This window comes from Pogona vitticeps, chromosome 1 (assembly GCF_051106095.1).
Source record: "Pogona vitticeps strain Pit_001003342236 chromosome 1, PviZW2.1, whole genome shotgun sequence".
Lineage (NCBI taxonomy): Eukaryota > Metazoa > Chordata > Lepidosauria > Squamata > Agamidae > Pogona > Pogona vitticeps.
The window spans coordinates 160563430-160580346 of NC_135783.1; the positions used below are offsets into that span (position 1 = coordinate 160563430).

At 39.6% G+C, this 16917-nt stretch overlaps 1 protein-coding gene across 2 annotated transcripts in view; it reads right to left on the reverse strand.

The window, feature by feature from the left end:
* Nucleotides 1-2322: 2322 nt before the first annotated feature.
* Nucleotides 2323-16917, reverse strand: part of B3GNT2 (UDP-GlcNAc:betaGal beta-1,3-N-acetylglucosaminyltransferase 2) — a 30558-nt gene continuing 15963 nt past the window's right edge. For both annotated transcript variants that reach the window (XM_078377609.1, XM_020790587.3), the window contains one exon: nucleotides 2323-6891. In XM_078377609.1, the coding sequence (XP_078233735.1) occupies nucleotides 5689-6882 (1194 nt within the window). In that variant the 5' untranslated portion in view covers nucleotides 6883-6891 and the 3' untranslated portion in view covers nucleotides 2323-5688. The remainder of the gene's footprint in view (nucleotides 6892-16917) is intronic.

The window sequence follows — 16917 nt, forward strand, 5'->3', positions numbered from 1 at the left end:
TTATTTATCACATCTGTATTACACCCTATTCCTCTGAGGGGCTCAGGGCAAGGATACAAGATTATAATCAAACACAGGAGAGATAGGATTAGGTCAGCAAATAAATAACTCACCCATAACAATAACCAAAAATTGACTTTGTGGCTCAAACCTAGGGCTATAAAGGAAAGAACTGATTTCAGTAGGGTGTGGAGTGCAAGTCAAAGAAGACTCACCTTCTTCACTCTTTTTCATGACACAATTTTACAAAAGGTAAACGCTATAGTTACATTAAACTCATGAAAAAACATTGCAGCCAGATTCTAAACATAGCTGAAGCAGTCTTAAGAGCAACTAGTTTTCAGTAAAGGGATATTATCTGCACTGAGAATTCTGTAAACATAAAAATCTCAACATGGATTTAATCTGATTAAGCGTTAGTTGCAATCTTGGTTCATTTTGAACACGGCATCCATTTTCTTGGTACATGGAATCTTTCAACGGAAGTACAATCACATGGCTGTCTGGGTGGGAAAAGGAGGCCTATGAGCAAAAGGATAAGTCATTTGAAACACAAAAGGCTATCCCACTTAACATAGATACCTGCTGTACTTACAGTGGACCCTTGACTTACAGACGGCTTGACTTACAGACTTTTTGAGTTACAGACTTCTCTGGCCGCAAAATTTAGGTTTGACTTGCAGACTGAGATTTGACTTACAGACCAGAAAAAAACCAAAATGGAACAAAAACGGCCTGTTACGGGATTAATCGGTTTTCAATGCACTGTAGGTCAATGGAGACTTGACCTAGACTTTTTGACTTGAGAACCGCCTTCCAGTACGGATTAAGTTCTCAAGTCAAGACCCCACTGTACTTCAAAGGTTCACATAATTCAATACTGCAGGAGATCCATGAATAAAGCCGGGGCCCGTTCATGGTTTTCTGAAGTCATTACAACGTCTGAAACCCTATTTGCACATCTATGCTCACAGAAGGCTGATGATGCAGTCTGAGAAGGCAATTTTTCAGAAGTTAAGCTCTTTCACACCACAAACTCAAACTCACCAACTGTGTGGAAGCTGTAGGACAGGATTGTGTGATGTGCTGTCAAGTCAGAACCAACTTTTAGCCACCCTAATAGGGCTTTCAAGATACGTGAAATATTTAAGGAGTGGTTTTATCTGTTCTATTCCTCCAGTGAATTTCCATGGCTGAGTGGACTGAAACCCTCTTCTTCAGAGTCCTAATCCATCACTCTATCCACTACACCAGTGGTCCCCAACCTTGGGCCTCCAGGTGCTCTTCGACTACAATTCCCAGAAGCTTTCACCACCACCTTTGATGGCCAGGATTTCTGGGAGTTGAAGTCCAAGAACATCTGGAGGCCCAAGGTTGGGGACCACTGCACTACACCACACTGGGAATGAGAAAGTTTTTAATTTCCTAAAAATCAGCACAGCTGGATGACATTATTGCTTGTGGTGCTTTTTTGTAATTAAATACTTCCTCTTCCCATCCTGAAAGGGATAACATGAGAGCTATGGGAGCTGTTTGACAGGAGGAAGAAGTGTTAATCTTTCTCCCTCCCTCCACCAAAGCCCCTGCTGATGTCATCACTCTTCTGCAGGTATAGTTGTGAAAATAGGATTTTAGGCACTAAATCCATGCCAAAATCTGTCTGAAACTTCATATACCGCAGAAAGATGGAGAAGTCGCAGTTCCAGTACACTACTGTTAGCTTTTAAGTCTATTAAATAAAACAATAGCATGTTGAGATCCCATTCTCTTATAAATTATCACTTTGGAGAGCTGTGATGAAAGTTCATCTACAGAAAACACATCCATTTACACAGTATGAAGAAGTTTAAGCATTGAACAGCTTTTAAATCATGCCTCATTCACTGTTTTCCATTTAAACAGCATGCTATCTTTCTCCCACTCCCAACCTAGCAGGCAGGAATTCCCTTCTTCTCCCCTATGTCTGGTTTATTATATGATACGACAATGGACAATCATATTCTTCATTTTACAATTAGACAGTGCTCCAAAGCGCTTTAGAGATGAATTATAGTGGGCTGAATCCAAACTACATGAGTTGAAATTAATTTGCACTATACACAAATAAACCAACAGAATAAATTATGACTAATTTCAGTGCAGTTTAAGCGTAACTCACTTAGTCTGCATCCAACTCATTGATAGACTGGCACAGATCCCGGCTGCTGCAGTGCACACCAAGGATGTGTCAAACCAAACCAATCTGCTTTGGGGGGGGGGGAAATATACTTGACATATTAAAGTATTGCACAAACGTTTTGATGAGATCTCACAACACACCAGTTTTCAAATTTAAAGACATTTTATTACATTTACAAAAATAGAATTGAAAAAAAGGTAATTTTAGATCTCTTGATAAAATTTAGAGACCTCCAATAATGAGGCCTTTGGGAATTCAATAAGATGTGGATTAAAGCAGTAAAACTGGATAAAGGAAAGTAGAAGGAAAAAAGGAAAAAAAATGTTAGCCACACAAGTCAAGTTGTAGCACAATCTTGGGCATCTTTACACACAAGTAAATAAAATTACACTATGTTCCACAAAGCATTCTCTCAGGTAAATGTGCACAGAATAGCAGTTTTACAAGTCCAGTTCTACACACGCCTACTCAGAAGACGACACATTATGTTCAATGGAATTTTTCCTAAGGTGAGTCAATATGGGATTGCAGTCTTGGGGGACCAAGTAGGAGAATATGGTATTTCCCTGATAAACTCAAGTGACTTTATCATACAAACTGAGTATTTTGATAATTATTGTTTAGGTCAAAAGGTTCTAGCTGATTGGTTTCCTATCACACCTTTATATGAATGTGAAAAATACTCATGCTCTTTTATATAATCTAGAATCATAGTCCAACCAAGGCAGGAATCCAAATTAAAGCACATCTGAGAGACAGTTGTCCAATTTTCTCTTGAATGCCTCCAGCGTTGGAGTGCTCACTATCTCTTGAGGTAATTGGTTCCACTGTCATACTGCTCTAACAGTTAAGAGGTTTTTCCTGATCTTCAGCCTAAATCCGGTTTCCTGTAACTTGACCCCATTGTTGTGTCCTGCATTCTGGGATGACTGAGAACCAGTCCTGCCTCTCCTCGTTATGACTACCTTTCAGACATTTGAAAAACACTATCATATCTCCTCTAAGTCTTTTTTTCTCAAGGCTAAATATGCCCAGTTCTTCCAGTCTTTCCTTACAGGACTTGGTTTCCAGTTTCCTGATCACCCTTGTCCTCCTCTGAACTCTTTCCAGTTTGTTGGGATCCTTTTAAAAGTGTGGTGTCCAGAACTTGACACAGTACCCAAGATGAAGCTTAACCGAATGGAGGGGGAATGGTATCTCCCGGGATTTGGAGACCATACTTGTTAATGCAGCTCAAAGTAGCATTTGCCTTTTTCAAAGTCCTAGATAAACATTTATGCATAATTAAAACAACGGGACTCTCGGACACAAGATAAAGTGACAACCGTTGACTGGGTTTGTTTTAGAGTGAAATGAATATACAGTGGTGCCTCGCTTAGCGAGTGCTTCGCTATGCGATGAATTCGCATAGCGAGGGGGTCCGGGCCATCGCTGGAGCATTCGCTCAGCGATGGCCCCTATGGCGATTTTTCGCTTTGCGATGATCGCTAAGCGATTCGCTTAGCGATCTTCGCAAAACGAAGCGGGGGAGAACAGCTGATCGGCGGTTCCAAAATGGCCGCCGGAAGGTCCGCGCCGCATTTTCGCGCCCTGCCCTCGCTTATCGAGGGCGCGAAAATGGCGGCGCTATGGAAGAAACATCGCTTAACGGTGAGTTTTCAAGCCATAGGAACGCATTGAACGAAGTTCAATGCGTTTCTATGGCTTTTTTAGTCCCGTTTAGCGATGTTTTCGCATAGCGAAGGTTAATCCGGAACGGATTAACCTCGCTATGCGAGGCACCACTGTATATTTTTTCCCAGTGTTCAAGGCAAAATGCCTGTTTCAGTTGTTGGGAACATGAGTATGGAAGGTTGTTATTGTACTCATGTCCTCCTTGTGGGCTTTCTATCACAGCCTATTGGTTCCTGTAGGGACAGGATGATGGAACAGATAGGCTTTTGGTCTCATCCAACATGTTTCTCACCTGCAAGACCATTTACTTCCAATGTTGCTGTTCAAAGGATTCTTTAGCAGCTTCTCACCACTTTGATAGTATCTTGTAATGCCATAAAATCTCCCTATAGCAGAACAATGGAAGTATTCGTGGAAAGCACTGCTGTATCCACTGGGGGGGGGGGGAAAGGAATTTTTCCATGCAGAAAGTCATCAAACTTTGCACATTGCGTTTGTATTGGCTTTGTGCTCATGCAAAAACAACAACATAGAGAATGTCATGAGAGTATTCTTATATGTGAATGCTCCAACATATTCTAAACAAATTATTCAGTTAGTGATTGCATACTCTTGAGTTGTATTACACAAACAGTGGAATATACACAAATCATTTTTTTCAAATGGAAAAACAATTTATTTTAACAATTTTTATTTCAACACATTTAAAATGGTGTAATCTATTTAAATATGACTGACAACACTATACATATGTTTCTTAAACATATTTAAGAAAGTGTTTTGGTCTTAAGTCTGGACAATAAATACAGGCACTTCTACTTATATAAAGACAGCAGTCACTGTTTTGAATAATTGTCTCGATATAACACAGATGAAGATATGGCAGGCAGAAATTTAAGAGTGTTTTAAGATCTACTCCTTTCAGATATCCTTTGGCTATACCAGGATTCACTTTAAATTCTACGATCTAACCAATCACATTTTCATGAGGTTGTAAGCTCAGCAAATAGGAGGCTCAATATTTTTAAAACAATTAGAAAGTTCACATATCAGAGTGAGTAAAGCTGCCTGTTCTTTAAAGTCAACATGAAAGTCAGCAACTGACTAAATGTTAAGCTTTGTATCTCTCTAAAAATGGAGACTGTGTAGCTTTGAGACTCACTGAAAAAGCTGCAATATTTGTCCATTAGCCATTTGATAATGAGAAATACTTAACTTCCCAGAATCATAATTCCAACCTTAGGCTAGTTTCTCAACAATAGATACATAAAGCATCTGAACTTCTAAATGCATTGCAATGTCTGGATTGCATGAATGTAGCCACCACAATTAATTAAATGCTGTTCAAAAATAATTTTCAGTAATCAGGGTATATGTCAATTTTATTTATGTTAACATTGCTTTCCTGCCTTTGAGTTACAAGAGGTGGCCCAAGATCTTTTCTCCAAAATAAATAGGTCAAACAGCATTTGGATTCTATCATAGTTACATAGCCACTAGCACTGGAAAACAGGAAAGCCCTTCCAACATCATAGGGTCAATTAGTCACTTAAGCAGTGCTTGATTTAATCACAACTTCTGAAAGCTATGGTTTTTCAGTATTTTATTTGTGAAAGCACTGAATGTGTGATAACAAAAAGAAAGGTACTGTGTTTTTGTGACATTTCCTCAGAATGCAAGCTGTAACTGATGTAGTCACACATCAAGAAGTACAGGGTCATCCATTTTATCTAATGTTGGTTTACAAAGTAAGCCACTAAATGAAGACAACACATTAACTGTTTTGCAATAAATCTGAACTGAAGTATGGGAAGAGATTTTGGACACAACTGCATTTAACAATTTAAATGTGGATCCTGCAAGTCTGTCCAAATCTTAATCATTTCTTGAGGTTTCCTGCTGTGGACTAACATTAGGTTTGTGTAGGAACAAATGTTACTCCTTTGTTTCTCATCGATATCAAATGTCTTGAAACCTTTGTGTTTTTCTGGAGCAAGACCAAGTTTCTGAAGGCACATCCCAATATACACATCATCAATAGGATAGAGAAGGACTTGGTCTGATATGTTGGTTAACCTCAATGCCAGATCACCAGAGTAGAGAAACCCACCACCTCCTGCATATGGAGGATAAGAGCCTTCATAAATACTCTCAGGAATATAGTATTTTACGTTCTTTTCACGATGAGGTCCAGCATCTTTGATAACATCACCTATAAATAAGTCTTTGGCTTTTTCCTTGGTTAAACTCTTCAAGTAATCCAGGATCTGATGAGTATTCACAAAAACATCGTCATCTCCCTTAAAAATAAACTGAGCATCTGGACAGGTATTACTGACCCATTTCAAAAACAACACTTCTTTCAGAGTCAAATTGAAGAAAGTATCCCTGTAGTTCCACAGAAGAATGTCTTGGTGGGATTCACTCTCAAATTTCAACATAGCTGAGAGATCAGGATAGTTGTCCTCTGGAGGAGTCTGACCTAACAAAAAGACCCGCACAACAGTTATGTCTCCTGATTTTATTTCTTTTCCCCAGGATTCTCGGATTGCTTGCCTTCTATCAAAATGCGGTGTAAGTGATTTGATAGCCAGAAGCAGGAATGGTTTATGCTTGCACTTGTGTGGCTGGTCTACTAATAAAGAGTAATTTCTACACCTCAAGTAAGAGAAGAAGTCTTTAAATCTATCTGGCAAGTTTTCAAAGCCAGCAAGTTCTGAAGCTACATATGGATCAGGATCACAAGAGCTCCAGAAGCTACCATTAGAGGATAACCTCTCTTCCACAGTCATGTTGGAAAGCAATGCAAGAACAGGATTGTATAAATGTTCCAACTTGTGCTGCTGTTTATTCCAATATGCCTTGTGAGGAGTATACTTTTTCCAAAATTTGCCTCCTGGTAGTATAACGTGTCTGCTTGAACGTTTCTCTTGGCTACTGCTCTTTGAGACTTCCACAATCACATATATGAAGAAGTTGACCATCATTAGAATTCCCAGCAATTTTAATCTTTTGCGTCCTACACTCATGTCTCATATCTGGAAAACAAAACAAGATTTTAAAATCAGGAGAGAAAACATTAACAGTATAGCAAGGTAACACTGATTAACAAACTTACTACATGATGAAGAATGCAAACGTCAATAAATCAAGATCTCATCTTAAGCAGAGTATGCATTAACATGCAACTTATTTGCAGCAACTTTTATTAATAGAAGTTTTCATAAAATGTAGTAGTAGACTTCAAACAATAAACACATCAAGATTTTTCAGGCTGTTTGGCCTTGTTCTGGAACTAACTCCTGTCATCTGAAGATGCTGGCCATAGAGACTAGTGAAATGTTAGGAAGAAAAACCTCCAGAAAACAGCCAAACAGCCCGAAAAACCTACAACAACCATCGGATCCTAGCTGTGAAAGCCTTTGAGAATACATCAAGATTTCTTAAGATCTATCAATACAGGAAACATGTACATCAGGAAATATATGCAAATAAGAATAGCATCAACAATTAAAGAAATTTGACAGAGCTATCATTTTTCTTTGATAGATGAGGCATACAGTATTCAGAAAAAAATATAGAACTGGATAGTGACCGTACAATCAACTTATAAAGAATAAATACATTTTAAAAATGACACTGTATTTGAAAAAGGTAGCATTCTTGTTCAATTATATTTGCAATGTATTACTCGGACAACATCACAGTGCTCAGAAATTGGCCATATGCTCTTTAATACAATGTGTAGTTAAGAGATAAACCTCTTGCTGAAATTCTACTATACGAAATACAAAGGCCACCTGCAGCCATTCTAAAGTGACTGTATAACCATACTGCAATATTTGGAATAAATGGAAATACCTTCAGCCAAGAAGAAATTAATGAAAATACAGGAATTTGAACTTCTGTGATAGCTTTCTAGATTAGAATTGTACTCTTGCAATTTTAGCATATTCCAAAGGTCAGAAGTTGTACGATTGCATTACTAGGCTGACATTACCTTGCACCACATGGACAAAGTGCTGGGTTGAGCAAGAACTTCATTAATAATGATAAATAATGACATGCCTTCAAATCTATTCCAAGTCTGATAGCAATCCTTCTGAGATTTTTTAAAGTGTAAAATTCTCAGAAATGGTTTACTATTTTTTTCCTTTGGGTGCCACTCTGGGACTCTGCAGTTTGCCCAAGGCTACACAAGACAGTTTTTCTCTTGGGAGACAAAAACTCCCAAGCAAACTTCCAATCCAGACCACTGCAGGCAGGTGCTCCAATCCACTAAGCTATCTAACCAGCTAATAAAATAGTATATTTATTAGATCAATAAAACATTGTACTCAAGGTGAGCTTTCAGGTTCTCCAGAAATTGGAATTGAAGCAAACAGTTCAAAGTTTAAGCCAGATGCTCCTGGCTCAAGAAGCCTGACTGGAAGTGGACTGGAAACATAATCTATGAATGGGTTACAAAGCTTTTTTTGTTATTTTTTTGTATTTTTATCATGCAAGGTCTGACTAAATAATCGGTTCTGTTTTCTTCTCCCATTTCTAAAACCATCAGGGAAGAGGGTGTTTGAAAAAGAGTCAATATTTTATTAACCTTCATTTATGCCTTGAAGGATTCCAACATTGTTCTGCCTAATGCTTCAGAAAAAAATATCAATGCAAAACTGCAATGTTTTGCACACTGAGCTCATTCAAATATATAAATGCTTGTAGTGCACAGATATTTCATGCATCTGTATGAAGGCAATATGTTTTGGAATCTGCCTTCATTTCAAAATTTCTTCCATGTAAAATCTTGCATATATAATTTGGATTCAATCCTGATAGGCTATAAATGAACTCCCTTCCTTAGTTGCTAAAAAAAGTCACTTAAAAAAACGCAAAGAAGTAGTAGCTATCATAAAGTCATGCCCTACAACTGTGGTACAATACTTTTATTACACATTAAACACTTTTCCAATTAGAGACACTGTGACATAGCAGATAGTATCAGACTTGAATGAGGAAGTCACAGGGAAGCTTCCTCTGACTCTCCTCCAGTAGAACTCCAAGTTTGGTGAAGATTGGATTTCAGATATCCATATTACACCCCCACAAATAGGGGCACCCAGGAAAGTCCCCTCCAGGCACCTAGAGACACCAACATCATAGAGAAGCTTCCCAAAACTCTCCTGTACAATTCCTCAATGTTTGGTGAAGACTGGGTTTCCCCACGCCAGATGCTAAAGGGCACTTTCAGGGGGAGGGATGCACTTTGTGGGTGTATAACTTGGATGTCTGAAATCCAATCTTCATCAAACTTGGAGGGATTGCAGTGGAGTCAATAGAAGCTTCTCGGTGTTTTTGATGTCTCTAGGTTTCGGGGGAGGGGATCTTCCTGGTGGGGTCCTACTTGTGGCTGTATAACTTGGACAACCGAAACCCAAACTTCATCAAACTTGGACGGCATGTAGATGAGTCAGAGGAAACTTCCTTGCAATGTTTGTGTCTCTAGGTGCTTTGAGAGTGATTTTATAGGGGTTTAAAGTAAAAAATGAATTAATGAATCGATTCATCAGAATTGTTTTCATACATTTGTAATTTCTTGACCTTCAATCACAAATCAAAGCAAATCACCATTTTCCTGATTCATGCCCTTCTCTAGTTTGAGGTCTAGTAAAAGTATGATAAATAATGTAAAAATCTGTATTGCGTGCATTTCCATAAGCAGGACATTAACAAATCAGGCTACAAACAAGGTTGCTGTAAGACATTTTGTGGTGCTTTATAACAGAAAATGTGAAGGCATATTACCTGTTTTGATATTGTAATTCCAGTTCTACTGCACAATACTGGTTAGGTAGCAATCTTTACTCAAGGGCCTGAGTATGTTACACAATACTATTTCAGATTTTTTTTACATTAATATCAAAGATTCCTGCATTCATGCTCTTAATTACACAGTTTTGTCAATGTTACTGCAAATATTTATAATCTGATTTTCTGCTAAATAGAGCATTCAAAGCAGCATACATCACCTCAAAAGATATAAAAGCAATAAATAGTTGTATATTGTATACAGGGAGAGAGTAAAATACACATACATGGAAAACCTACAGAAGGACAACCCTGAAGAAGAGCAATGCCTCAACTGATAAACTCATATAGGAGAAGGCAACTCCTCTGGAATTATTTCAACAAACTGCTTATATACTGTACTTTAAACAGACGTCAATAATTTTGAGCATGATATTAGTGTGTTCTGATCATGGGGGCCTGAATCCAACTGGTAGCCCCAACTAGAGTCAACGGGTTTTACAGAAATGTCGACTCAGCTTTCAGCAAGTGATTCCATGGGTACACCCTAGCTGGGACTACATAGTCAAAGCTATGGTTTTTCCAATAGTGATGTATGGAAGCAAGAGTTGGACCATAAAGAAAGCTTACTGCCCAAGAATTGATGCTTTTGAATTGTGGTGTTGGAGGAGGCTCCTGAGAGTCCCCTGGACTGCAAAGAGAACAAACCTATCCATTCTGAAGGAAATCAACCCTGAGTGCTCACTGGAAGGACAGATCCTGAAGCTAAGGCTCCAATATTTTGGCCATCTCATGAGAAGACTCGACTCCCTGGAAAAGACCCTGATGTTGGGAAAGTGTGAGGGCAAGAGGAGAAGGGGACAACAGAGGATGAGATGGTTGGACAGTGTCATCGAAGCGACCAACATGGATTTGACCCAACTCCAGGAGGCAGCGGAAGACAGGAGGGCCTGGCGTGCTCTGGTCCATGGGGTCACGAAGAGTTGGACACGACTAAACGACTAAACATCAAAGTAAAGGACATGCAAGCTCCTTCCCCCTTCTAAATTATCACTCCGGTTGAAACATGGGACAAATGTAGGAAAACAAGACACGAACAACAATAAAGAATTGGAAGAAAGATGGGAAATTACAAATAATTCTTCAGGAGGTTAAAAAAAGCAACTAGCTGGAAATACAGTATTAAATGCTGTGGCAGAATTTTTATTAGGCTCAATATCAAGAGGAAAGAAGCTGAAAATATATTAAAAGCTGTGTTGTACTGAATCATCAACATATTACCAAGAAAAAAAAGATTTAAAGAACACTAAGGCCTATTATTAAACAAAAGTGAACAGGAATATCCTGGAATGAGCTACCATTGCCAGGCAAGAAGTCCAAACTGTACACTACTGTAATGATGTGTCTTTACTCAGCTCTTCCCTGCTACTCTTAAAGAAATGAACCCCAATTACACAAACAGCTTTGCCTCAATACTATCCTCCAACTGCAACCCCCTGTCCTAGGCCTATCTGGAAGACTCCCGAAACGCCAAAAAGCCTCTTCATGTTATGAAGGGGAGGTGGAATTGCCTTTATAGTCACATTGCACTGAGTATGCAGTTCTGATGCAGCCTTGGAGATAACCCCCAGGGAGACACTAATCTACCTCTTCTAACAATGTTAGCCATGAACTGATGGACAGCTCAGATACAGCTTCTCCACTATGCCTCCTTGATAAGGACTAGACTGGATCCATAGGGTCCCTTCCAGCTCTGCAGTTCTAAGATTATTGTTGCTGTATGGAAAAACACAAATAACATTTATAACCAGCACTTCTACAGTCCTTACTGATGGTCCAATTATAAATAAAAATTATAGATCCATTGACAAATATTGATCTAATTAGGGCTCAGCCAAGAAATGAATGGAAAAGCAGAGAAGTTTTTGACCATTTTTGCTGGACAGTACAAACAATGAACTGACCACATTGAGATTCTACCCGCCTATAGACTAATGCAGGCTTCATTTACATTGCTTAAAGTGATAGAATATGCACAAATGTATATCTTATTTACAGATGGATGAATAGTAGATGAAGGATATTCAAATGAATCAATTACGGATTTTATGTTAGTTCAGCATAACATCAAACATGAAAACAAACTACAAATAGGACAGCATGAATTACTAGGAAATAAACTATGAAATAAGGCTGTCAAAGTTTAAAAAACAACAACAGTATTTACTATCACCTCTAATTGAAGGGAAGGACTTCTCCCTAAGCAAAACTTCAGTGTCGGTTAAAAAAGCAGTATCATTTTCCTGTGGATGTCATGACACTATAGTGCATTGTTAGCACACATGAGGAGGAGATACTTGAGAGGAACTGAGTAGTCCAATTGTCTGAATTTCAGCACCTTCTACATTTGGGATAGATGATCTGACATACTCTAACTATTCTGAATTATGATGCTCATCATCTTTAACCACTACTCATACTGCCTGTGGCTTATAAAAGCTAGATTCTAACAACATATGAAGGTACTTCTAGAGTTATATCCAGGGTTTATTAATGCACACTTAAAGTGATTTAGAGTGAATGATATCACTAAACACAAATAAAGCATTACTTTATAAAATTAACACAGGCCTACATTCAAAGTTCTACTTTCTTTCCCCACCTTCCTCTCCCTTTTGCAGCTTTCCTTGATACTCTAAAACTGGTTGCAGGATGAACTGCAGAGTGAGACCTTCCTTCTAGTTCCCTGACTGAAGCAGTTCTGTCATCTGAAGTGCCTGACTAGACCTTGGCCATCAGAAATAAATAAATGAACTGAACAATTTCCATCCTTCAACCAGCCTCTTCTCCTTACCCCCTCCAAATCCTTACTGTTTCCTATTCCCTTCAGTCACCTGCTACCACCCTCATCCCTTGCCCCTCTTCCCATCTGCATCCCTTTCATGATTTCATAAGCTTCTTATATGAGACCCTCACCAAACCACCATTGAATTATTGATCCTATCTGTGCCCAGAGACTACCAATCAAAGGCATGCCTGGGACTCATGTTTTTGTGCTTTGGGGTAATCCTATATAAAAAATTCATGGGGATCTGTGGGGACCCATCCCCATGACCCATGTTTCTCTGGTTTGAGGTGATCCTACATATAAAAATCATGGGGATTCATGGGTAGTTTCTCCAGGAATTGGATCCCAAAGGAAAGGGTGGTTTCTCCTCTACTGGCTTGCCCTCTGGGTGGGAGGTTTGGGTTTCTTGCATCTAAGGCAGTGGAGGCAAACCTTTTTCGGCTCGAGTGCCCAAAATGGGGGGGGGGGGAGAGAAACCAGTGGCTGCCGTGCCGCCCGGAAGACCAGAACTGGAACAGGAAGTGGCAGTTTCAGGGGGAATCATGGGGACGGACAGGAATTTAAAGGGGGAATCATGGGGACGGACAGGAATTTAAAGGGGGAATCATGGGGACGGACAGGAATTTAAAGGGGGAATCATGGGGACGGACATGAAGTTAAAGGGGGAATCATGGGGACAGACATGAAGTTAAAGGGGGAATCATGGGGACGGACAGGAATTTAAAGGGGGAATCATGGGGACGGACAGGAATTTAAAGGGAGAATCATGGGGATGGACATGAAGTTAAAGGGGGAATCATGGGGACGGACATGAAGTTAAAGGGGGAATCATGGGGACAGACATGAAGTTAAAGGGGGAATCATGGGGACAGACATGAAGTTAAAGGGGGAATCATGGGGACGGACAGGAATTTAAAGGGGGAATCATGGGGACGGACAGGAATTTAAAGGGAGAATCATGGGGACAGACAGGACGTTAAAGGATCCAGAACGGGAAGAGAAAGGGGGGAATCCCAGCTGCAGCCACTTCAAAAGGTTTGTTTCCACAAGGGGGGGGTAGGCCGCTCATTCGCGTGCCAGAAGAAAGGGCTTCGCGTGCCAGATGTGGCACGCATGCCATAGGTTCGCCATCACTGATCTAGGTGGAGATACCAGCCGCGTACCTCCCTCACTGTAACTCTCTCTCTCCTCTGTGAGTGTATATTTATGCATTTGTGCGAGTGTGTATGTACTGAGTTTGCCAGGAAAAAAACTGTCTTTTCTTTCCCATTCATCCTTCTCCCCCTTCCCTTTTCATTCTCCCCCCTGCCCCCCCATCAGACCCACCGGAAAGATGAAGGCAGTGGTGACATCATGCGTGGCGGCAGGGTGAGGACACACAAACCGCCACAGAAGTTTGGGATTCAGGTTAAAGTCCACATGGCAGTTTATTTCAGCAGTGGAAACAGGCTCTGAGAAGAGCTAAAACACTTTGTACAGCCTGCCCCCAAATTATTCTTTTCATCATCTGCTTATTTAGGTTTTCTGTGTTGAGACAACTTCCTTTTTTTCACTATGAAAAAAAAAAACCAGAGTGAACTATTTTAACCTAACAGTGAAGTTTACATCAGCTTAATCACTGCTCTACATTTTGTACAGCAAAAGGACTTAAGTGTTGCTCTGCAACCAAGAAAACAATTTTACATAAAAACTATGTTATGGGATCGATCTCTGTGGCTTCAAGCTATAGATAGCATAATTTTAAAGAATGCACATACGTATCACAGCAGTGATAGCTAACTTGAGCCCGAGTGCCCAAAATGAAAAAAACAAAACAAAACAGAACCCTAAAATACTGTGCTGAAACTGCTCCAGAAAATCTCTCAGTAGATGTCCTAAAGGGATCTGCACCAAGGCAAAATGTAAAAAACTGTCAGGATGAAAAAAAAAATAGTTGAATACTTCCTACATCCCTAGTATAAAAATATGATTAACACAATTACATAACATGCAGTCATAACCATATATCCTACAGGAATCTCTAATACCTGCCCAGGTAGAGCTACCACATACGCAATGTTGTATGACGTAGACAGCAAAGGTGAATCACCACCAAGTGTAAGTTCCAACTGAAAAGCTGTCTGAGGAAGCAGACTTGATTCACGAAAGCTCATTTAAATGTAGCAGTTGGTTGTTAAGGTGCCACAACATTTGTTTCTTGTTTTTTATGTTATTATTTTATTTTAGTCTGTTATGCTTCAACAGACTAACGCTGCTACTTCTTCAAAAATTCCATCTTCTGGATACTAGTAAAGACGTCCATCTATGACACACATCTTTAGACAGCTCTTTGATCACAAGGATATGCTATCCCAAAATAAATTCTGAGAAACCTTTAGCCACAGAACTCAAACAAGTCTTCCTTTTTTCCTGTTATTTATTTCAACTTAACTTCTTCAAAATGAGATGAAGTATTTTCTCAGTACAAAAAAACCACTCATGCCAATGACAACTAGCAAGGAGGAAGAGAACAGGGAAAAAAATAACAATTTCTACATCTATCTTCCTTTTCTGAAGGGATGAATTTGTTGTACTGGAATATATAGCTCGTATCTAATAAACTGAACTAATCACTTTCTTCTGGAATGCAAAAACCAAGCAATCTGCATCTTCAAGTGTCCACAAATGCTGGCTTGTTTTACTTTCACATGGTTACAGTACTTGCAGTTTTCAAATCATGAACAGATATGAGGGTGACAACTTGTTTTTCACAAGCTTTGGAAGAGTATTGAAAAGGGATTTATGCTGCATTGTGTCTTTGCACAATTACAGTATGCTATAATTTGAGACATATAACCAATTCAGTGAATAAACTGCTGCCACACACTCATGTTTGACAGCAAAAGCCTCCACCATCCCACTCCATTCTCAGCAATTAATGGAAATTGCGAGATGGAGAAAAGAGAAATCTAAGCGGTGGATATTAGTGCTGGGGTAGTCACAAGGTACAAGGTTTACTGATAGCTCTGCTATATGGCTTGCATATTTTGTTGGGTGTTTTTTCCATCACTTAGGGGTTCTTTGGTACTATAAGGAGGGTATTATTTACCATGAAGGTACAATATCCCACTACCAGTACCCAGGCTTGTACTCAGCCTTCAAGTGATACATAATATATTCTCTGCCTCAGTTCTAACATGACCTCTACTGGGTGGCGTATAAGAGTGCTAGTAAGGTCACCTCTTAAAATTACTAACTCATTGTGTAAACATAGGAAATCACTCCTGGCTCTAAGAATGGTATGGTTCCACAGCAGAAGAAATGATGCTTATGTACAATCCGATCTTTGTCTACCCAAAGATAAGACTCATTGAATTAAGTGGGATTATTCTTCCATAGTAAGTGTGAACAGTACTGCACGCTCTCAGTATGACACTGACTTTAGAAGTCAACCTCCCAAGAACAACATCTTTTAAAAGCAAAATTTAATTCATGCAGCTGGAAAGCTCTACCTCAAATGAATATGGGCACTGGGGTCAGTGAAGCCTCAAAAGATTTCCATGTGTCAAAGTACAGAGCTTCACTGCCCTTGCCTCTCCTTATGACCAGCAAGAACAGATGGACAAGTGTTAGGTGTCACTGTAGTGTAGGGTCTCCCTTCAGTCACTCCTCTCTTTTGATTATTTTGACAGGAGATGAGACATAACCATGGAGGGGGAGGGGCTAAAAAGTTGGAAAATGTGTGGGGTTAACCTAGGGCAAGCACACACAACCTGTGGGTCCAGTGCTGCTCTCAGTTGCACCGAACGGCCCTCAGCCAACTCAATCATCAACCTACATCCCTTCAGTCCAACTGATGCGATAAGAAACCACTATTGTGTTGAAGGCCTTCTTCAGTGTCAAGTAGGAAAATTTCTTCTTCCTTCTGGTCAAACAAAAGAGAGACTGAAAGGCACTTAAAGTTTAAGTCTATTAGTTAGAAGGCAATTACGGTAAGTTTAGACACAAACAAAGAAAATCTGCTTTGTGTGCCTGAAAGCTGTTTCTTACTGACCAGATATGCTTAGGATTGAGTTGAGAATCTTCTGTTTGGTCAAAAACATCTGAAAAGTTGAGTATTTGCGAGCATGTCCATACCTCAATCTCAAAAATGATAAAATAATTTCAATATGAATCCAAGGCAGACTTTCAACATCACAGTAGTCCAAGTTTATGCACCAACCACCGATGCTGAAGAGGCTGAAATTGACCAATTCTATGCAGACTTACAACACTTTCTAGAACTGACACCAAAGAAAGACGTTCTTCTCATTATAGGGGACTGGAATGCTAAAGTAGGGAGCCAAGAGATAAAAGGAACAACAGGGAAGTTTGGCCTTGGAGTTCAGAACGAAGCAGGGCAAAAGCTAATAGAGTTTTGTCAAGAGAACAAGCTGGT